We start from the raw sequence: 24,895 nt of genomic DNA, 5'->3' as shown, positions 1-24,895 counted from the left end.
GTCTTTATGTTCCGAGTTCAAAATCTGCTCAAGGTCAACTTTCATCCTTTCAGGGTTGATAAAATGAGTCCCAGTTGAGCACAGAGGAGAAGAGAGTCCACCCCTGAAATTGCTGACTTCGTGCCTAAATTTGAAACTAATATAATCCACTGTTCCCCCTCACCCAAATTTCTGACTATGAGCCTATTATTATTTTTATATTCAATTAAAACTTTTAATGAGTGTAGATGTCTCATTCCTCTTTCTTTTGGTGGATATCAATTACTACAAAATTTAGTTAATTTAATGAATGGTTCACTGTCAGTGTATTATTTGATAAAAAGAAACCACATTCATGGTAGCAGTTGCTTGCACTAATATATATATGTATGTATACATGAAATTATTGTAAAACCATCAGTGGTTATTATAAGCCACTAAAAAAAAAGCCCCCCTTTGGTCATGAATGACCATGGAACTGCACCCAGAAAGTTCCCCTCTGAGGTACAAATCTAGGCAAGATTGTTTATGGAAGACCAGCAGTCACCTATGCATAGCAGTCTTTCCTCTCCATGCCACTGATGTTATCCAAGGGAAGGGCAAAGGTCAATACAGCTTAGCACCAGTGATGTTGCAACTCATTTCTACAGCTGAGTGAACTGGAGCAACATAAAATAAAGTGTCTTGCTCAAGAACACAACACACAGCCCAATCCAGGAATCGAATTCACTACCTCATAATTATAAGACTGATATTCTAACCACTGAGCCATGCACCTTCACATTACTTTACTAACAAGCTACTATTTCAGTAACTTTGGATCTTTCTCCAACACTAAACACTCACCACTAGATGGAGGGGTTAAAAAACAGAGGGCTGGGGCTTGATTTGTTGCTGGATAAAATGCCTAAGACTGTAAAGGAAACAGTTTCAGTAGGATTTATAATTACAACTTACAAGCGAGATTCTTTGTTAATATCAAATAGCAAGATAGCAGAACTGTTTGTTACCACACAGGAAAATTGCTTAGCAATATTTCTTCCAACTTTACATTCCAAATTCAAATACTGCTGCATAGAATTTACTTTTCATCCTTTTCAGGGTTGATAAAATAAGTACCAGTTGAGCTTATACCCACCCACCCACCCTGAAATTGCTGGCCTTGGGCCAAAATTTGAAATCAATATCTAGTAATAATCTAACAATCAGCTGCCTTTATAATGATTTATAAGCAAAATAATTTTTAAGTATTTGCAGAGACAAGTGATGTATTAATATAAATAAGTCCTGAAAATATCTAAGTGAAGATACTGAAGAATCCTGGAAGGTATTATTGAGAAATCCTGAATAAGTCAAGCATCAAAATTAGACCCACCTTAGTCTGGTTCGAGACCTCACACTGCACTTTGACTCATTCATTCTACGTTTGATAAACCTATTTGCTTTGTTGGTACTCTAAAAGATTGGGAGTAAAACCATTTTTAGGATAGAATGTAAAGATGATAAAGCAGTTTTTACAGGAAACATGTTCAACTTGCCCATGAATGACGTCCAACAATGATCAAAATGAAGGATGCTAATGTACCGTGGTAAAGAAGTCTAGTGTCTTTCACTAGGACTGAAATTGAATGAAATAGAGTTGTCTCCTCTCCATTGCATTTACATCGTTTTCTTTTTAACTCTAGCATTTAGATTACTCAGTCACATGAACTGCTTATTTTTTCACATTGTTTTGAATTAATCAATCACGGCTCATCTTGTAGCTGTGAGATTTTGATGAGATGATGTGATTGTCTATTTTTAGAATGGTGTTGAAGAGTAGGTGTAACGGGCTAAATCTGGGCAATTTGAACATAACACAGGTGGAATGTTTGGGCCAGTTTAAATATATATTTATTTGCTGTTCTGCTACCTGTTTTAGTCAATTGACTGCAACCATGCTGGAGAACCGGCTTAAAAGGTTTTTTGTTGCAGAATTCAAATCCAGGACTTATTCACTGTAAGCCTAGTACTTATTTTATCGGTTCCTTTTGCCTAACCACTAAGTTACAGGGACATAAACACACCAACATTGGTTGTCAAGTGATGGTTAGGTGACAAACACACAAATATATGCATATATATATACAATGGGCTTCTTTCAGTTTCCACCTACCGAATCCACTCATGAAGCTTTGGTCAGCCCAAGGCTACAGAAGACACTTTCCCAAAGTGCCACGCAGTGGGACTGAACCGGGAACCATGTGGTTGGGAAGCAAGCATCTTACTACACAGCCATGCCTGCATATTTTAAAAACTGAAGTGCTGAAAATAAAATAATTAAATGAATAATGAAGATTATTGCTGAAATATATTTTCGTGGTGGAATTTCTTTTCTACAGTAATCTGAAATATCCACACATTCACAAAAATGAAATAACAATAACATGAAATAAATTTGATAAATATTTATTTAAAGAAAAAAAAATCTAATACAAATAATTTTGTTTATATTTTGTCAGATTGTTCTGACATATCTGTACATTATTTTTATGTTGTGTTGCCAAGTCGTTGTTTTACAGGGAAGATATTATATACATATATAAGCATCTGTTACAAACTGACAGCCTCAAACTCTTTATAGTCGTTATTACCATTCTACATGATATATGTGTGTTTGTGTGTGTGTGTGTGTGCAAGGATAAACTATCAGCTGGCAAACAAAGCTTGGTTGGGGAAAAGAAATTAGAAATCAATTTTAAAAATAAATAAACCCCACTAAGGGCCTCCTTTCTACAATCAAGCTTCATTCTGTGAGCAAATGTCTGAGCCTATCATTTTAAAAGACACAAAAAAAAAAAAAAAATTAAGGATCTTTTTTCTTTCATTCATTTATGGACATGATCTATATTTACAGTTTTAAGTCCTGATACATTTGCTCATATACGCTTCCCTCTTGCGTCTATGTACACACTCACACGCACAACACAAAGTTGAACTACCAACAGCAAAAGATGGCTTCATATTAGTTTTGGAATTATGAATGGAAACTACTTTAGAAAAGACTTACACCCGATTATGGAAAATGTTTCAAGAGCTTTCGCAATCTTGGATGGCATAATGCAATTGTTTCTGCAGTTGGCTCATTGCAATTCTCATTACATACCAGGATGTCTGAAACTGGATGTATTTTGCAAGATTCCTTTAAAAATATTCTTTAACAAAAAAGGAGAGAAATAAAAACAAAACAAACACTAAAATATAAACAAGATATATGCTAAAATAAACACATTTAATCTTAACTAATTTGCTTAATTACCGAAAGCTGGTAAATAAGTAATAAGAAATTAGCATTTATAGGAAACAGGAATTCTACTGCCAATGAAACAAAGTAATATTTATGAGTTTCCAAGATATACCGATTAAAAATTTCAGTAGAGAAAGCTTTATTGTTCGTCTAACAAGTTAGAGATAACGAAACAACAAACTGCCCATTTCTATTAGCTGTTATAGAGATAAGTAAACTTAGGCAGGTTGAGAAATGGAACAGATGAAATAAATTCCTTGACATCAAGTTATAGAATAGCAGTGTGCAGAAAAATCTGCTAAACATTAGAAATATGAAATCGCGAAGAATTTCATCTCCCAACAGAATGCAATAGAACTTTACAAAAAAATTTACACCTGAGAACCTGATTATGACAAGCAAACAAAATGCAAGTACACTGAAAATCTCCATAGAATATATCTTACATTTTGGTTGTAATGGATTGTTTTCTGTTTATGCCAAAAACATATAGCATTTTCTCTGAGGCACTGTATACTATTTATAGTGTATGTGTGTGAGTATGAATGTGTGTGTATATATATATATATATATGTATATGTGTGTGTGTATGTGAATAGACACAACACACATACATGCTATTTCACATCTAGATTTAGAACAAGTTTTTTTTTTACAGTGGAACTTAAGAAATAAAAAAAAACACTATCAATCAATCGCTTGTTCTGAGAATTTACTTTTTTAAAAATTCACATAAAATATTAAAATAGTCTTTTTGCTATGTTATTGATTTCATTGAAATCAATATGCCAAAACTGTTTCATAAGAAACTGAAGAATTTTCAGTTTTCTGAGCAAATGAAGATTTAACAACTGATGTATAAAGTATTCAACAAGAAAGGGATTTGAAGGATAATCCCTTTACAACTTACCAGGCTTAAATAAACATTAATATTTTTGTTTACTTTTATGTATTTTCATAAATGCATTCACTAGATTAAGGAATGGTGGATCAGGGGGAATCCTTTAAAGTAGAAAACGGAAAACTGCAGAAACACCAGTCATATTGCTATAGATTCAATTAAAAAAATAAAGCTTTTAACCCACGAACCAGTCCCTCCCCCCTTTGTTGTAGGGGGGTTAACTGAGATCTCTCTAGATTAGACTGTCCAGAAAGTTTGAGGATTCCCTATATTGTAAATATACCCTCTTTGTAACAATATCACTGACAGCGTTATACATGTAGGCCAATACAGACGCCTTCCACCCCACCATCATCAACAACTACATTATTATTATTTTTTTTTTCCTCCATTCTCTAGCATCAATTTGATATTTCTGCAAATGTGAACGTGTATGTATGGGTTTTCTGGATTTTGTGTTTCTTCAAACTGAATGCTTTTCCTAACACTAAACCACTCAACAATGTCTTCACAGAAACGAAGAATTAAATTCCTTTTTAAACAATAAATACTGGGGAATTTGTCATTATTATTATCATCATTATTGAGTTTCTTCTGTCAGACAATCAGAAATAAACAAAGAGGATAAAAATGGTAAAAGTAATTTAAAATAACATTCATTTGAAGATGAAATGCTGGAATAACTAAGAGTCAACTGTAACTTATTTTTGATGGTTACGAAGGTAATAAGGCTAGTAAACAGACTCCTCTACTGGAAAGGCTGTAACCATAACAATTAAAAAAAAAAAACATTCAGGCCTTGATGATGGTGATGATGATGATCATGATGATGATACTAAAAAGAAGAGAGTGTGAGAGCATTGCTGATCATATTTCAGCACTGATTGTATGCCTCCCTTCCGAAAATGGAAACTTAGATTAGCAATTCATAGAAATGATTTGCAAGACTTTTGAACAATCTCGAACTTGATTTAACCATCATCAAATATAGTTTATCAACTGACCAGCTGACAGGTATAAAAAAATAGATTTAACTTAGAGAAGGTAGAGAAAGAAAAGCCAACAATGATACTAGAAATGAAAACAGCCATATTAGTTTAAACTGCTTTAGTAAAGGACAGAAGTCAATTTGGTGAACCAAAATAACCTGATAGTTGGTACCAATTGATGCTATCACAGTCAAAAGTTATCTTTACAGTGCACAGCCAAATTAATCAGCTCATTTCAAATCTGATAAAAAAAAAAAAAAAGTTAAATAAAATCCAACAACTATGTTTCATTAATTCATGTATGGTTTGCATTCATCGAATCTAGATTAGCAGTGGATAATCCTCGTACCACAAGACATCTGGGATGACATGGATAAGGAAGGTAACCCTGCTCGTTTTGCTTCCTTACTCTTAACTGTTACTACAAGAATGAAGTGGAAATTTCCAGAAGCTCTTTCCACTTCTTTCTTCACCAGCACACGCTTATTTACACATGCACTTACACATTTTTATGCAGGATGCCCACCCAGAAATGATGTGTAGATGCAATACAGTGAGAGTAAGGATGTCAGTCTATTTAGTCTTATCCATGAGAATAATATAGCATCCATTATGAAAGGAACAGAAAAAAAAAAAAAAAAGAATCTAACAAAAAAATTATATGATGCCAGGAGTTATACTGCTTTTCAGGCACTAATAGTGTTAGGAGTTATGTGAAGCAACTAGAGGAGAGTTGCAACTACGCATCAGGAATTGGTCAGTGGCAAGACACCTTTCACTGCAAACAGCTTATAAAATTGACCAAACATCAGTGCTAAAGAAATATCTCTTTGCACTTGGACAAATTCGAGATGTATAAACTAAACGAGATACCAATGGAGACTGAGGTTAGACAGAATAATATCAACAGTGTAAAAGCATCAGTTAAGATAAGAACGGCCTAGGGGGGGAACAGTTTACATTCAGATATGAGGATATGCACACATTACAAGCTTGGTCACGACAGAGTTTGAGCTGCTGTGCAGATTGATTTGAGAAAGTCCTGCAATATAGTTTACACGCTGGCAGTTTGTTGTTTCTGATTGTCCAGCTACCCACAAGTAGCTACTGTAGTTTCTTCTTCAATTATTTTAAGTCAATACCACACCCCTTCGGCACTGAGGTCGACACTTGTTCCAGGCATTCGAATGTCCGAAACAATGTCATCTGGCGAGCAGTATTTTATAGCAAGAGTACACAAAACAACAGTTGCAAAACATCTTGCTATGTGTAGGTGCAGCCTGAGAAGATAAGTTGGAGCACCAAGCTCAATGCTGCTTCAAAACATCATTTTATACGCCGATACTGTAATATGAGGTCTCCACCTTGCTTCCAAATAAAATGCTTCACTGTCCGCAAATCCATGTTGGGATCAAGAATCTGCAAAAGAAGTTTCGAACATTTTCAGATGGTTTTTTTTGGGTTTCCCCCCCCCCCCCCACCTGTTAAGAAACTGTATCTCTTAATGCAAAACATAACAAACACTTGTTTATTGCAATATTAAACAAAAGGCTGAAACGCAAATTAGCTGAACTGTAATTTCTCTTACCTGATCATTACAAAGAATTTCCACTTTCTCCTCTGCAATAGAAGTTACGTCTTCGGAATCTTTCTCTCCATCACTTTTCTCATGATTGCTGTTTGCTGTTTGAGAACCTGCATCTGAGCCCTGACCAAGAACCTTTTCGTACACATGTTCAATGACCTTCCGAACCTGAATCACATCACTGGCAGACAACCGGTCTCTATAATGTACAAAAGAACCACTCATTTATTAGAGAAGATGATAACAATGATGATGATGATGGATACAGTAACACAATTATTTCTCTCTGCTCCAAATAACAGAAATCATAAGGTTCAGTAAAAATAGGTATAGGCATGGCTGTGTGGTAAGAAGCTTGCTTCCCAACCACATGGTTCTGGGTTCAGTCACACTGCGTGACACCTTGGGCAAGTGTCTTCTACTATAGCCTTGTACCGACCAAAGCCTTGTGAGTGGCTCTGGCTGACGGAAACTGAAAGAAGCCCAACAGGTGTTGATGCATTTACATACCCGTAATTTAGTGATTCAGCAAAAGAGACTGATAGAATAAGTACTAGGCTTAAAAAACAATAAGCCCTGGGGTCAAATTGTTCAACTAAAATCCTTCAAGGCAGTGTTTCAGCATGGCCACAGTTAAATGGCTGAAACAAGTAAAAGAGCAAAGGAATATATTCTATGGCTTATAACTAACTCTCAGCTATTCATTTGTGTTCAGCTTGATGCAGTTGTTTGACCCAAGGTCAGCCATGATTGAGCAGATGTATACTCAAAAGTGTTCCAGCCATGGTCATTTGGGGTTTTTTTTCAGATGCAATATATCTAGAGCTACATTAATCAATGTATTTTCTATTTTACTACTTTTATACACAGTAGTGAATGTTTTAATTTAGCAGCTGCTTTTTGTGTAGACAGCATGATGTATAAACAAGACAAGTGCTTTGGATTAGTTTCCGTCAGTCCTATTGTTCTTAGTACATGCCAATCTCGAAAACCAACATTATTTTAAGATGGCATGGCTGTAAATTGGAACAGCAGAACACAAGAAATTTAATGCAGAAAACTCACATGTGAGCGTAATTTAAATTCAAACATAATGTTGAAGACATAGAGTTGAGGTGTAACTAATAATAACTGAAGTGTCTGGAATCTCTGAAGTAAGAACAGAACAGAGATACTAAGTCAATTACAAACTGTTAACAATATTAGAGACTTTGCCAGTGCTGGTGCCACATAAACAGCACCAAGTCCACTCTGTAAAGAGGTTGGCATTAGGAAGGTCATCCAGTTGTAAAAACCATGCAAAAACAGAGACTGGATGTAGGTGCAATCCCTTGGCTTGTCAGCTCCTGTCAAACTGTCCAACCCATGCCACCATGGAAAACAGATGTTAAATTATGATGATGAAAAGACACTACAAGCTAGATAAACACAGACAAGTCTGTGTGGTTCAGAAGTTTGTTTCACAACTGTGTAGTTTCAGGTTCAGTCCCACAACACAGTACCTTGGGTAAGTGTCTTCATCTTAACTCTGGGCCTTGCAAGTGGATTTGGTAGATGAAAATTCACAGAAACTTATTGTGTGTGTGTGTGTGTGTTCATGTCTTTTTGCCTTGAAGTTGTGCGTGTTAACTGTAAAGAACTGGCACCGTCATAGATATGGTGATGTCCATTCACAATCTTTCATGTAAACATGTGATGAATTTAACACTATGTATTTCAAGCAATCTGATCAGTGACAAACTCCAGGTGCCAGAAAAATAAATAAATAAATGTACATGCATCTATGTACATAGGAACAGACCAAAGGTAGATAGCCAAAGGTTGGGCCAACGGAAAATATAAAACCCAGAGATGTAAATGACGACTTTAATAACCTCCAGAAATTACAATCATAACTAGAATGTTAAGCTTCCCAGATGGCATAAGAAAAAAAATTATCAATGAAAAAGTTGCTTACTTTTTTGGTAATTTTATTCCCATACTTGCATGTGGTTGGAGAAAAAATGGAATTTTATTGAATTTGGGAGATGCTCTCTGTAAATGAGAATTAGAAATGTAACATATCACAAAAAGTAAAGGAAAGAAATAATACCATTCTCTTTCAGTCATTACCAAACATTCATGACCATAGGTGAGCAGAGGCATAAAAATCAAATTAATCTTTTAGCATTTAAACCGGCCGTATCCAGCCTAAATATTCTGTTTTATGTTTAAACTGGTCAGATCCAGCCTCTTACACCTACCCTATAATATCTTCTAACTAAATAAAAAAAACCAAAAAACTATCACATCATGAAAATATTGAAGCTATGAGATAATGAATGATTAATACAAACCAATGTAACTAAATAAGCATTACATTTGACAGAATAACCTGAACATTAAAGAATTAAAGACAGCAAGTTTAACTTTTTTTTTTCTTTTATAAACCTTTCCTCTTCTGAGCATTGACTGCTGGTGCTGATGCAGTCATGTACCAGCACCAGCGATTCTAGCATCCAATTCAGCCTCCTGCATCCCATCACTCACGAACACATGCTTGAGATATTTGAACTTCTCCACTTGTCTCAGTGATGTTCCGCTAACATGCAGAATGAATAAGGAAAGACTTTCTTCAGAGGACCAATGCCTCAGTCTACACCACACTAGGTCACATCCTTACCTTGCACAATACTCAGCAGCAAACCGATTTAGGATATACTGGAGATAACTTTCTGATGGGCCAAGTAGCACCATGTCACCTGCAGATATCAGCCAACTTATCATAGATCCAAAAGGCACCAAAGCAAGACAATATGGTGCCATAATTCCAATTTTTAAAAAGGGAATTATAGAGGAGTCTCCTTGTTGAGCCTCCCCAGTAAAGTCATTTAGGAGATTTATATATATATATATATATATATACCACCATGATCACTGTGACCGACTAGGCTATCAGACGTTGCTACACATCGCTGGTCACAATGCGCTTTGCATTGTTTTAGCCTTCAAATGAAGCCACCTCGCTGGCTAAGTGGGCAGGCCAACAGAAGACAGAGTGAGAGAAATTTGTGGCGAAAGAGTACAGCAGGGATTGCCACCATCCCCTGCCAGAGCCTTGTGGAGTTTTAGGTGTTTTCGCTCAATAAACACTCACAATGCCCGGTCTGGGAATCGAAACCGCGATCCGATGACCACGAGTCTGCTGCCCTAACCACTGGGCCATTGTGCCTCCACATATATTTATATATATATCTGTCTATTTACCTCTCTCTCTCCACACACACACACATGGTTTGAAATTGTACAAAAAGCAGAGAACAAAAGAGACAAGTGAGGGAACAACAAACAAGATGTTTCAATTTGATGCTCAGCAAAAATGGAAGCCTTTCATGTTTTGAGCCTATGCTCATGTGTGTGTGTGTTTAAAATTACATGTTGTTGGCGGTTTCTTTTCCTTCTTTGGACTTTGTCCTCCCTTGTTTCCGATGAAGAGCTATGCTCGAAATGTCAAACTCACTCTTTTCATTGAGCATCAAGCTAACACATTTCTTCTGCATCTCCTCTAGTTGTCCATTAACTTTTACACGTTTATATGAATTGATTGTTTATTTGAACTGAGACCTTTGGAGATATGCTGTGCTTGAGAAAACTTGGCAAGCCAAGTGAGATCATAGCTGTGGCCGATGCTACTGTCACATAACTGGCCTGTTTAAAAGTACCCTTCAATTGTTGGGTAATGTGTTGTGCTTGAGAGGACCTGTTGAGCCAAGTGAAATCATAGTCGCAGCCGATGCCAATGCCACCTGAGTGTGTCAATGCTAGCTCTGGCTCCCATGCCATTGCTGCCATGTAAAAAGCACTCTCAGAGTGGTTGGTGTTAGGAAAGGGGATCAAGCTGCAGAAACCTTGCTAGATCACATTGGAGCCTGGTGCAGCCTCCCGGTTTGCTAGTCCACAGTCAAACTGTCTAACCCAAGCCAGCATGGAAAGCGGACGTTAAATGATGATGGTGTATATATATATATATGTAAAATAAAATTGACAAAAAAGCATGATGAATTTCACTGAGTGAAAATTTACTCATGTCAACATTTCCTTGAAGAGTCTAGAATGTTGGATTTTCCACTCCTTATAGTGAGTACACTGTACTCTTTTCCTAAGCCTTGCCAATGCAGACCAACCCCAGTCTCTTTGGATTCTATTGCATCACGTGTGCGGGTGTGTGAAATATATCAACATACATTTATACACACACACAGATATATTATTTGTGCTTCTATAATGAAATTATTTATCCAATGTTGCTTCCCATTCTTTACCCATTTGATTTGGGTTAGGCTAGCAATTATAATATATTCCATTGAGAAACTCACATTTTACTTTTAATAAATATCTGAAGATTAGCAATTGTTAATGAAGGAATAGAAGCTACAAATGTCATAGACATTATCCTCTGTCTTTGGTTGACTTCTTAAAAATAGCTTATTCCACATTCAACCTTTAGTCTACCAGGCAGAAGTATTCTACCTGTTGACAAACCGGCCAGTTCCAACCTCTCACACCTATGTGACAATGTTATTCTAAAAATAAACAATCATCATCAAAATCTCAATACCAAAGGGTTATACTTATTAGTACAGGTCATTCACTACCAACTGGACATCCTCTTCACAAAGAACTTAAATCACAAATACGCACCCACTGAGACCTTCTCGAGTCATACAAACTCACAGGGGCTGATATCCTGATATTCATGGCGTGTATATTCCCCACTTGGACAGGACACTGGTCTGTCGCAAGATTACTCATTTTTGCCAGTTGAGTGGACTGGAGCAACTGGAAATAAAGTGTTTGGCTCAAGAACACAATGTGTCACCTAGTCCAGGAACCAAAACCACAATCTTACGATCATGAATCCATCACTCTAACCACTAAGCCACATGCCTCCACGGATACACATAGACATGGTTGGTATAAAGAGCATGGTTAGAATGCTTTTTTGCCATGTAAAGCATGAAACTATATATATGTATATCACTTGACCAACAAGACTATCAGATGTTGTTACACCTTACTGGTCACAATGCATTTACTTGCATTGTTTTAGCTTTTGAATGATGTCATTTGAAACTATCTTCAGTTAACAGTCATGTAGTAAATCTATCACTGATAAATAACTAATAACATGAAGACACAGACATTAGGTAAACAGAAGTTTCCCTTTTCTAATGTCCTTTATCTCTTTTTTTTCAACTTCTTTTTCCCACCCCTATATAATGTGGGGTAGCCACATTATATAAGGATGGGAAGACATCTGTGGGTATGTTAACCTTTTAATATCTGGCATAAAACCACCTCTCTGTTTTAAACACGCCTCCCCACCACTGGGGAAACACATGGCTCAGTGGTTAGAGTATTGGGCTCACACTCACGAGGTAGTGAGATCGATTCTGGACTGGGCCAGGTGTTGTGTTCTTGAGCAAGGCACTTTATTTCAGGTTGTTCCAGTTCACTCAGCTGTAGAAATGAGTTGCGATGTCACTGGTGCCAAGTTGTATCAGCCTTTGCCTTTCCCTTGAGTAACATTGGTAGCAGGGAGAGGGGAGGCCGGTATGCATAGGCAACTGTTGGACTTCCATAAACAACCTTGCCAAGATTTGTGCCTTGGAGGGTAACCTTCTAGGTGCAATCCCAAGGCCATTCATGACTGAGGGGTCTTTACCTCCTTTACTCCACCACTAATTAGTGGGAACTTTTTTCCTTTTCCCCTGTTCTTTTTCTGCCTTGCAAGTTACTTGGCAACCTCTCTAGTACTGGTGGTGTGGGAAAAAGCATCCAGCACACACTGTAATGAGGTGGTTGGCATTAGGAGGGGGCTGTCAAACTGTCTAACCCATGCCAGCATGGAAAATGGAAATCAAATGATGATGATCAGGTGAAGGAAGATGACCAATTGAATAAAGCGGAAGGCAACCAAACAATAAGAATTGGTGGTTCATAACATCAAATTGATGAGTATTTCATTAAGAACTGGTAAAAAGCTCAGTTCCCAAGGTTATATACTAAACTGATATTTTGTCTCACTGATATCACTTCTCTACAAAGTGCACCCTGGTTTTTGGCATGATCTGCAAGCCTGAGACATGAAATGGAAGAAGTCTGGTTTTAATACTTACATTTACTGCCACGTCAACTACCCATGGTGGGATAGTTTCGTTTAGTAATAGCTGCTCTGTTTCTCCGCTAGCATCACGGCAAAGTAAACGAAACATGGTCCTTCCACCTGCCTCACTACAGTAAAACAACAAGGTGTAGAAAATAAATATTAACACAATAATAATTCATCACTGATAAAGGTAATTCTTAAAATTCTTCTGCATCAAGCAGACTGGTGTTTCCCCACTATCTGCAATAGCGTCATCCCTTCCTCTAAACCTTTCATATAGCCTCATTGCCAAGATCTTTGAGAGGGGCCAAATAAAATGTGGCATGGTCCTGCATGTAAAGGAGTTGTTTGATCCTAGTTTCATGTAAAAAAAAAACACACTGGTGCTGGTGCCAGTAAAAAATACTAGCGTTGGTGCTACATGTAAAGCATTGGTGCTGGTGCCATGTAAAAAGCACCCAGTACACCGTGAAGTGGCTGGCATTAGGAAGGGCATACAGCTATAGAAATCAAGCCAAACAACCTGGTAAGGCTCCTGGTTTTTCCAGCTTCTTTCAAACAGTTCAACCCATGCCAGCATGGAAAACGAACATATGATGATGATGATGATGACCTAATGCTGCTAGTCTCTTTAGCGTTGTTGTGGTAGTCTCCAGTTGGAATCAACCAGTGCACAGTTTATAATTGGAAGAGAAGGATAGAAGAATCATTTCTATTACACTACCTCCAATAGTGATTACTTAATGAATATCAAAAACCCAATCAATTGATTCTACTTACATTCATTATTGCACCAATTCACTTTTCAGCAATAAAATCAATAGCTTTTATTTCCTGTATTATTTATGAAGAGAAAAGAATTCTCATCACAGTCCATTCCCTTCCCACACTTTACAAGCATTATGCCTTTCTGATTATGTAATTATTCTCCCTCTCTAGTCATTCCCTGCTTCTATTCACAAACAATGAGAATAATCGATACACAGATAAAGGACTAATTGATACAGTAATGTGAACCGACAAGTAACCATATATCTGGATTCCATTTTACTTTGTTTCTCTATATAAAAGTTTTAAACAAGAAAAAGAAAAACGAATGTGTTACATGTAAACAAGTGCATTATCAGACAAAAATATATTACAAACAGAATGCAGCATAAAAAATACTACCTAAATATAACTGGAGTATGTCCTGGTACACTAAAATATGGACCAGTTCCCCGACGCTCCACACATTCACTGCCATTCATGTCCATTTCTGGAAAGAAGAAAGAAAATATTATCTATTAACAGCACACAAAAATGAAATATCAATAATCAGTTTCATACCAATCATCATCATCATCATCATCACTGTTTTCATGTCCAGTTTTCCATGCTTGCATGAGTCAGATGGAATTTATTGAAGCAGATTTTTGATGGCTGTATGCCCTACCTGTCACCAACCCTCATTTGTCTCCAAGCGAGGTAATATATGTTCCCAGGGCCAGACATGTTCTCACAAAATAATGAAAATGAATGACACAGCTAGTATGACAGTGGCACTTATTTACACCTATATTCTGAAGTGATGTCAAGACAAGGACACACAAACATACACATGCTCACACACACACACACATATATATATATATATATATATATATATATGTATATATATATATATATGTATATATATTGAGTTAGCAAGAAAGTAATTTTGGCTTTTTAGTATGAAATAAAAGTCATTCTTTTACGTACAAAAATGGCCCTTAATCAATTATACATTTTCCATTTTGTTCGATGACCTTCTGCCATCTTCCTAGCAATTTCATGATTCTGCATTCATAGAACTTCTGGTCCTTATCAGCCAAAAACTGAAGCAAGTGCAATTTCAGGTCATTATCATTATTGAAAGTTTTACCATTCAAAGTATTTTGCTAACTTCAAAATAAATGGTAATCTTATGGTGCAAGGTCAGGGCTATATGGTAGATGTGACATCACTTCCCAACCAAGCTCCAAAAATTTTTCACAAGTTAGCAAAGACATGTGTGGTCTAGCATTATCATGATGGAACATGATTCTGTTACGATTTACCAATTCTGGCTGTTGTTCTTTGATTGCTTCCACCAGTTTTATTAGTTGTTGACAGTAAACATCTGAATTGATCATTTGGTTCCTTGGAAGCAGCTCAAAATACACAACACCTTTGTAATCCCATCAAATTGATAGCATGACCTTTTTTTTCTTATGCAATCCAGCTTTCTATGTGGTTTGTGCTGGTTCATTATGCTTGGATCATGATCATCTTCGATTGACGTTATTATAGACTATCCATTTTTCATGACCAGTGATGATTCGTTAAAAAAAAAAAATCGATTTCATTGCATTTGAGAAGCATACTGCAAATATTGATTCCCTTTCAATTTATGTGGAACCCAAATATTGAGCTTCTTAACGAGTCCAAGACATTTTAAGTGATTTTCAGTTGTTGTGGGTGATATATTAAACCTCTCTGCAATCTCTCCCACAGTTATATGACAATCAGATTCAATTATGGCTTTGATTTGGTCAACTAGAATACTGGTCATCTTTGAGTGAAAAATCTCCAGAACAGAATTTTTCAAACCATTTCTGACATGTGCATTCTGTTAAGCAATCAACACCATAAACTTCATATAACTCTTTGTGAGCCTCAACAGCTTTCTTGCCTTTACGAAAATAAAAATGCAAAATATGATGAAAACGTTCACTTTTGCACTCCATGTTAAAATTGACACTGAACTAACAGCTGTAAACAAAATTACAAGCAATTTGCTTCTAAAGTAAACTAAAAGAACCAGCTATAAAATGTCAAAAGGAAAAAAATCATAACACTGGCAAAAGTCATTAAAAAAAAAATTGTAACTCTATCTATTTATGAAAAGCGAAATTACTTTCTTGCTAACTTGAGATTTTAGAGAGCACTAGTGGACCTGGTTGGTCCCAGAGATGTCACCATCTCTGGGACCACTAACCTGGGATGACCCCAGCCCCCATCAAGCAAGAAAGCATTCCAATGACTTACCTTGACCATCATCAAAATGTGTTCGAGGCCAATATTCCAATAGAGCTTGCAATAGAATTACACCAATATTTACTGAAGAAATAAAGAAAGTAAAAAACATAATAATGATGTAGAATAATAATTTCTTAATATAAAATAAAAAATAAATCAATATAAACCAGCTCAAAATAAAGAAACAAAGAAGGTAGTTAGCATAACTAGGAAATAATTATATGTAAATGGAGCTGTGAGGAATAAAGAAAAGAAACATTTAGTAAAAAGAGGATGTGTAAAAAAAAAAAACCAGAAGAATGCATGTCTGCACTGGTTAAGAAGTACGCTTTGCTACCATTTGGTTTCAGGTTCAGTCCCACTGTGCAGCACCTTGAGCAGGTGTCTTTTACTATAGCCTTAGGCCGACCAATGACCAATGCTTTATGAGTGAATGTGGCAGATGGAAACTGTGTAGAAGCTGATTGTGTGTGTGTGTGTATATATATATATATATATATATATATATATATATATATTATATATATATATACACACATGTGTATGTATGCATGCATATCTATTTCTCTCTCTCTCTCATATATATGTATGTGTGTGTGTGTGTGTGTAAGCCCCTTGTAGATATACTTAGACAAGTGTCTTTTACTACAGCATTAGGCTGACGAATACCAAGTGAGTGAATTTCATAGATGGAAACTGTGTAGAGGCCAATCCTCTCTCTCTCTCTCTCTCTCTATATATATATATATATCTATATATATATATATATATATATATATATATATATATATATATATATGTATATGTGTGTGTGTGTGTGTATATATATATATATATATATATATATATATATTGCATCAAATGGATGTGTTATAAAACTACTATTCAGCACATGCAATAACAGCCATACCAACAATCCAACATCATCAGCTGCCCCACAGATATCACTATAGTTTCGACACCTGGGCAGCACCTTTCAATCTAGCAGTGTCTACATCACTAATATATATATATAATATATATATATATATATATATATATATATATATATATAAACACATGCACATATGTTTATATACTTATATATATATAACTATGGAAGACTGGTGGGAATATTATCTGTATGGACTTTAAGGGTTTGGTCACTATTAAGACTTAATAACTTAGGAGTTATTTATAGGTTTACTTATTGAATTTATTTACCGATACTGTTGTACATATAGTAAATGATTTTTTTTTTGTAGTCTAATTAATAATGTTAGTGTTTAATCCTTCCTAGAATTAAGATTGAATGAATGTGGTGACATCTAAGGTATATTTGTTCCCAAACAACACTTATTTTAGTGATGTTGACACCGCCAGATTGAAAGGTGATGCCCAGGTGTCGAAACTATAGTGATATCTGTGGGGCAGCTGATGATGTTGGATTGTTGGTATGGCTGTTATTGCATGTGCTGAATAGTAGTTTTATAACACATCCATTTGATGCAATATATATATATATATATATATATATATACATAAATATAGATACATATACACAATTACACACACACATGTATGCATGTATGTCTTTGTTTGTTCACTTGACCACCTGTGTAGTTTTAGGTCCTTGTGATTTAATGCTTCAGCAAAAGAGAGCGAGAGAATAAGTACCACTCTTTAAAAACTAAGTACTAGGGTTTGATTTGTTCAACTAAAGCCCCACAAAACTGTAACCCAGCATGGTCACAGTTCAATGACTGAAAAAAGTAAGATACAAAAGATGAGTTGTTTCTTATCTGAAAACAAACAATTGACAAATTAATCAGTTAAATGGCACAGACAATTTATCATGTATATATTATAACAAAATATTTATTGTTAAAAGACAATGAAAGATGAAAATATTAATTAGAATGAAAAGTTTTACCAAATTATTCATGAAATAACAGGGTTTCTAACTTTGCATAAACAGATGTAACTAAATATAGCAAGGTATTTTGTCCATTATACTATCAAATCTGCCAACATACTATTCTTAATAATGAATAATGCAACCAACATATCAAAGAGCTGTAGTGAGACTCAGAAGACTAAACTCAGCAGAAAGTCACCAATAACGAGAGAACTTATTTTTTTCTTTGGAGTTTGAAAGTATGAGGACTGCAAACAATTTGGAGTAACTAGACATGCTTTTAAGGAACATAATTTAAGGAATATTAACCACAAAAACAGAGGTGACTATCTCTAAACATTACCACAGAATAAACGAGTCATAGAACAATAAGGCTTTGAACACAAAGACAGAGACAATCATGTAGTGAAAATGGCCTGGAAAAATTGAAAAGAAGTCATCTGAATATCTATGTATAGGGAAGTTAATAGCTCGATACAATGGCTTATAACAAATGCTAATAAATAATAAATGGTGATGGGTTGTAACAAACATGTATCAAATGATAGATTGAGAGAATATGAATAAGTAGGGGCATGAATAAATGAATAAGGAAAAAAAGATGAGTAGTAGGAAGAATATAAAATGTAAACTGATATTTGGAAGTGAGAAGCACAATAAGGTTATAATTTTTCAGCACGTTTAATCCCAAGGTCTGGCTAGACTATTTCATTTGTTTCTTAAATAAAGGTAATGAAAAAATATTTTAACACTATATTTCTATCACCTAAGTACACAATGAACATGTTCATCCAAAATAGCCACATAAATATAACAGACAGAAACATTAAATGGAATATTGGGCTGACCAAGTCTGTTTGGTCTCTGGTAGCACTAAACCTCAAGGACTCTAATACATAGCTAATTTCAGTCTGTCCTTTGTGCATAAGCACTCCTTAGTTACTTGATGTGAACTTGCAATGAGACCGGTTGTATTTGGTGTGCTTAGGATCATCCTGAGAATGGAGAACTCTGGTTCTATGATATAAACTTACCGTTTAAAGTAATTCAAAACCTTTCCCCAACATTCCATGTTAATTTATGTTCCAAACTCCAGCTTAAGTGAGACAAGGTTATTTTGATAATTTTCTCATTATTTTCAAAATCAAGTGAAACAAAGACCATGAGTTATCAACAGAAATATGGTAATGAAAGGGTTGAGTCATGAAAGTCACAAACGGATCTGGTAAGTCTAAATTGAGAGATTCCAGACTTTCAGTATCCCTACACATAATAAAAATGAAAAACAGTGATGTAGCACTGGGTATACTAAAAGACAGTATATATGTGAGAATAGTCACTGCAAAGGTTGACTATTTGGTAATTAAAAAAAGTAGTGCTCAAAGTGGCCAAAAATGTAATGTTATAACAACAGCAACAACCATGACATAACAACATAGTAAACAATGACAAAATTGAAAATATACATGATATTGTAATGGTTCACATCATATACTCACTGAAACATTATCAAGTGGTGAATAAGTTAGCTGAAAGCAAATATGACATGCAAAGTATGTATTTGATTATCTCAAATGTAAATCTAAATGAGAATCGATTCAGCAAAAAATCTGAAGAAGGTAACTTTGAATCATGATAGTGCCACTTTATTTTCAATCTGGCAAAACCCCATGCTAACAAACTGAGATCAATTTTAAAACAAATGGTGATGATTAAAGATATCATCACGTACCAAACACACACACACACACACACATTGTGCTCCAATCAGAAATAAACAATCTCCCAACAGAATATAAGCATTTATCAGCCCAAGCTTAACAATGGAACATTAGACCAATTGGGGAATGGCAAATGATGTTTAAAATAAACAAGGCAACAAATTTTGGATGAGGAAACATGCGGAAAACATGAGAACAAGTTAAATAAAACAAAACAACACAACACAAGCAGTAAAAAAATGAAGAGAGAGAAAAAAGTGGGGTAGAGAGGTTGAAATAGCTAAGAATGGCTCAAGGTATAAGAAGGGCTCATAAAGAAATGTGTTATATAAACTTTCTCAATACAGAAAACAGTGGCTTCAACACAACACACATTTGTGCATATGCACATACATGTGTGCATACACACACATGCCATTTAAAATAAATTTGATTAAAAACTTTTTCAAAGTTCCTTACATCAGAGAAATTCAAAAACTTTGAGAAATGTGACATAATTTGTCTTTAGTGGTAGAACACGAAGTAGATAAAGCTATAATTAATAGTGTGTATATATACTGGGTTAGAAATCCCATCCAAAGAGTTTTTTATGGCTTCATCGGCTTCAAGCTCCACTGTTAAAAACCAACTTATTTAAAGGGGAACCTAAGTGATATCTACCACTGTATATAAAGAATTTAAAGCAAATATTCTGTATATGCAATAATGGAAAATGATTTAGGGCTTCAGAGAGAGGGACTATATGAACTAAATAATCAATCTTTACAAGATCCTTAGAGTTGTTAACAAAGGGTGAAGCACAAAACTGCTTGCCTCAGTTTGCTTGATTGATAGATCAAGACCTACTCTTGACTTTATGATTGAGTAGTTAGCTATTGGGAAACATCTTGCTTCACACACACAATGAAAACAAAAAAAAAAACCTCATCAGAAACTACCCAACTAAATCTAGAATGGATTAATATATTTTGAAGAAAAAAAGAAACCAAAATAGATAAAAAAAAAACCCCACTGTTGTAGCAAAAATATATTTTAAATAAAATCATATACTTCAATTTAATGTAATAATTAAAATATTCTTTTAATCCCATTATATTAGTATGATAGCCTGCACTTAACTATATATTCTTGACAAAGAAGGCTTCCCTGAAAAATTTAACATTCAGATTAATTTATCAAATGTAATGCTTATCTATCTACATTTTTAAAAATTAATCACGTATTACCTTCTAACTTCAAGATTTTGAAGATGTGATCATTTATTTTTAGGATGACATTGTAGGGTTGGTGAGAGAGGCTAGATCAGGCCCGTTTCAACATAAAACAGGGAGAACATTTGGGCCAGATATGGCTGGTTTAATAAATGCTAAAGGGTTAAAAGTGTAAAGTTGTGAACTGGCAGAATCATTAGCAAACTGGGAAAAATGCTGAGCATCATTTTGTCTGTCTTTACATTGAGTTCAAATTCCACTGAGGTCAACTTTACCTTTCACACTTTTGGGGTCAATAAAATAACAACCAGTTAAGCACTGGAGTTAATGTAATCAACTTATCCTTTCCCCAAACTTGCTGGCCTAGTACCAAAATTTTGAAATCCACGGAGTCGTTGGCGTTAGGAAGGGCATCCAGCTGTAGAAATGTTGCCAGATAAGACCGGAGCCTGGTGCAGCCTTCTGGCTTCCCAGATCCCCAGTCGAACCGTCCAACCCATGCTAGCATGGAGAACGGACGTTAAACGATGATGATGATGATGATGATTATTTTGAAAGCGTCTTATCTGGGAATATTCTTTGCACAAAGGGTAATTATATGTTAGACAATACTTCATCAAGAATGTTTAATACGACAAAAACGTACTTATATGGTCATCAACCAATTTACTAATAACGCTGAAATAGGTACCTACCAAAGATCAGACTCACTCCCAGTATGTGTTAAATTTTTAGTCAATTTAATTTTCAGAGTCCTTTCCCTTGCTTTCTTTAACAAGAATTGTCATGAATTCTTTTATTATTTTTTTCTTTGTATGTATTTACGGATGTAATTTAAACTGAATTGTTTGGTTCAAACACTAAGGCTATTAACCGGCGCACATTATTCAATAAGTACTTCTATTTTTAAAGATGGTAGTATGTAATTTGAGAGACAGAGAGAGATTAGGCCACTTTATCTAGAGCCTCCTAAATTGGTATGCAATCTTTTTTTGTGTAGATGTAGAGGAGGGGAGTTCTGAAGGATGATAATCCTCAAACAGAATAAAAGACAGCATGTAATGTAGATTAGCAGACTGCATCGTATCGTAATCAGAAGTGTCAGAAATGGTTTCATACCATTACACAATCTCTCCTGCATTTGTTCGAGAAGAACTTCAATATTTGAACAACGTATACATACACACACATTCCCTAAAGCAGCAACTGACAAACTGCAGCCCACAACTTCAATTTATCCATTCAGCCAACTTTACTGAATAGGTGATGCTGAACACAACTTCTTTTGTTTTCCTTATCTATTTACTATTAGCAAACAATCAAATAATTCAGAGTAGAAAAACAATGAAAGCCTCCTTTTTGTAGTGGCTTCACTTGAAGCATATGTCTTAGTACTTAGAAGTGTTGCACTCATAATCTTGCAATCGTAGTTTCGATTCTCAGACTAGACAGGTGATACATTGTGTTCTTGAGCAAAACACTTCATTTCATGTTGCTCCAGTCCACTCAGCTGTAAATGACTGAACCTTGTGATGTGGAGTGGTGTCCCATTCAAGGGTTATGTTGTGATATCGATCATTTGTATACCAAAGAAACTGGGTAACTGACCCTATGAGTCCCAAAACTAGAAGTAGTATGGAAAAAAAAATAAGAATCAATGGTTTCAAATAAATACCAAACAAAAAAGGAGAGGGGGGGGGGGTAAACAGTAAATGTTCTCAACTCCCCAAATGTATGGAGCAACAGAAACTAACAGCATCTTATATGCTGTACTAACTATGTAGTTTACATCAGTGGTCACTAACCACTGAGCCATCCACAAAGAATAGGTTTTGAAATTTTATTATTATTTCATTGACTACTGCAGTTTTCAGGATATTTTTGCATTATATTTGAATTAGATATTTAATGTATGTATACTTTTGGTGTAATAATTAAATTGTATAATTCACTTTTTTATTTTGTTGTGCATATGATCGCCCAATCTGTGGAAAAATTGCCATGAAATCAGTTCAGGGTAAAGAAAAACGGTTGGAACCATTGGTTTACATAACTACAGGATTCTAAAAGAGAATAACAAAAAATGCTTACGTGTTGCCCACAGATGGTAGCAGGTATACTGCTGGGTACTACACTAAACCTGAAGTCACAATTACCCATCCACCTACCCACCCACATTTGGCCTAAATGAAAATGCTTTGATTTTTCACTTCATGGCACATATCAATTACATATGTAGCTGTGTTGACAGCCTTGTAATATCGCTGTTTCATTTTGGGCCCCTCAAGGCATAAAAACATTTCCAATGTAGCCTGCCTCCAAAATGGTTTGCTGGCCTCTGCCCTAAAACAAATTAGGCCCTCTAGTCAAAAATATTATAGCCTCCTCTTTGTTTTTAGCTAATAATAGAAGAGGAACTGATATCAGTTTTTTTTTTTCTTAACTATAACATCGGAAAAAATTACCTTTGGTCATATAAATAATAACACATAATTAAGTAATATATATATATAAAATCCAAATTGTTTTTTATATTATTAGCCCTTTTAGTTTTTAAAATGTTGGGAAAGGGTGTTAGTAAAAATCAAATACATGGAAAAGAATATTTGAGAGATAATAATCAATATGACAGCAACAATTAAAGCAAGAACAAAAATAAGGTACCATCAGCCTAACAACAATAACAATGCAAAAAAAATAATGGTAAAGAAAACTAAAAAAAAAATTTCTTTGAGATAAACAAAAAAGATAACAACTTAGATTTCAAGGGAGTAAGTACAAAAATACTTTCTTATGTTTTCCTGTTATCCAACTCAAAGTAAACCACTGAATCAATACTAAATGCTCTCATTTCCAAGATAAATCCAGCAGCTGAGCTGAAACATATGCGTAACATTCAGTTTACATTGTATTGAAATTTAAAAGAAAAATCATGCCTGAACAATGACAATTTCTTCATCTAGCCGTGTGATTGATCAAATGAACTTAGCAATCAATAAGTGTTAAAGTGAAGAAATAAAAGGAAATTAACATTTTTAAGTAGTAGTAATATCAGAGTTCCTAATTAGAACATATTTTAGTGTTGATCACACATTCTTGCTGTTGTTTTTCAGGTGAAGTTATCATCTATTGGAAAATTAGTTGGCTATGTGGAAGCTTTTTATATCTGATCAATTGAAAAAGGAAAATAATAAATGAATAAAGGGAATTTTTCAAATAATGCCTGACTGTCTATGTATCCCATTTTACTAAAAAAATCCCATCTGAGATGACCCATGTTGGTGCCATGTGAAAAACACCTGGTACACCTAGTTAAGTGGTTGGCATTAGGAAGGGCATCTAGCCACAGAAACCATGCCAAAGCAGACAATAGAGCCACGTGTGGATCCTGGCCTTACTAGTTCCAGTTAGACTGTCCAATCAATGCCAGCGTGGAAAATGGACACTAAATGATGATAATGAAGATGATTATGCATCCTCATATTTAAATTTAAAAAATGTCAATGTCAATCACATCATAACATGAATATCATCCTGAGATTTCAGGTGAACAACCCCAGCGTAATATATCGATATATAATAGTAGGCATCCAGTCTTGAGAGACCGTGGATCTGTGCCTGAAATTATGTGAACTGCTGATGGTGGTGCTGCATCTGCTGTGGCTGTAGAGCTCCACTAGTGAATAACAGTTACACATACAGTGACTACATTTGAACAAGCTCTCTGCCAGCACTACTGGTTGTTCCTTCTGTCAAGTGCTCTTTTCTTTGGTAGTGAGTTCCTGTTTCTCTTTCCCTCACTTCATTCCTTTTTGCAATATTTGTCTCCAGTGTGGGCGATCATTTGTGACCTCCTCCCATCTCAGGGAGCTTCATAGTCTCTCTTGTAGACATCCTTGAAACGATGATGAGGTCATCCTCGTACTCTAGTGCCAAGTCACCAATTCTTCACACAAGAGGTATTTTGGGATCCTCCCGTTTGGCGTGTGATCAATATATAAAACTCTAAATATTTAATTAACCACACACACCTCTAAAATCTTGATTACACTGAAAATTAATTGAAACACATCAGCAGTCTACTTGTTAGAAAGAGAGTCACTAAAACAAACTATTTACTAATAGTAATATGTGCTTTT

General features: G+C 35.3%; 1 protein-coding gene across 2 annotated transcripts in view; it reads right to left on the bottom strand.

Moving 5' to 3' along the window:
• Window positions 1–2,788: 2,788 nt before the first annotated feature.
• The window catches only part of LOC115215739 (WD repeat-containing protein 48-like), a 132,138-nt gene continuing 110,031 nt past the window's right edge, over window positions 2,789–24,895 (bottom strand). For both annotated transcript variants that reach the window (XM_036505946.1, XM_029785033.2), the window contains 6 exons: window positions 15,937–16,008; window positions 14,059–14,146; window positions 12,899–13,013; window positions 8,698–8,774; window positions 6,744–6,939; window positions 2,789–6,574 (listed from right to left, as the gene is read on the bottom strand). In XM_036505946.1, coding sequence (XP_036361839.1) covers window positions 6,482–6,574; window positions 6,744–6,939; window positions 8,698–8,774; window positions 12,899–13,013; window positions 14,059–14,146; window positions 15,937–16,008 — 641 coding nt within the window. In that variant the 3' untranslated portion in view covers window positions 2,789–6,481. The remainder of the gene's footprint in view (window positions 6,575–6,743; window positions 6,940–8,697; window positions 8,775–12,898; window positions 13,014–14,058; window positions 14,147–15,936; window positions 16,009–24,895) is intronic.

This window comes from Octopus sinensis, linkage group LG9 (assembly GCF_006345805.1).
Source record: "Octopus sinensis linkage group LG9, ASM634580v1, whole genome shotgun sequence".
NCBI classification, from domain to species: Eukaryota; Metazoa; Mollusca; class Cephalopoda; order Octopoda; family Octopodidae; genus Octopus; species Octopus sinensis.
Note: the sequence above shows the minus strand (reverse complement) of the source record. Positions and strands in the feature narration are given on the sequence as shown.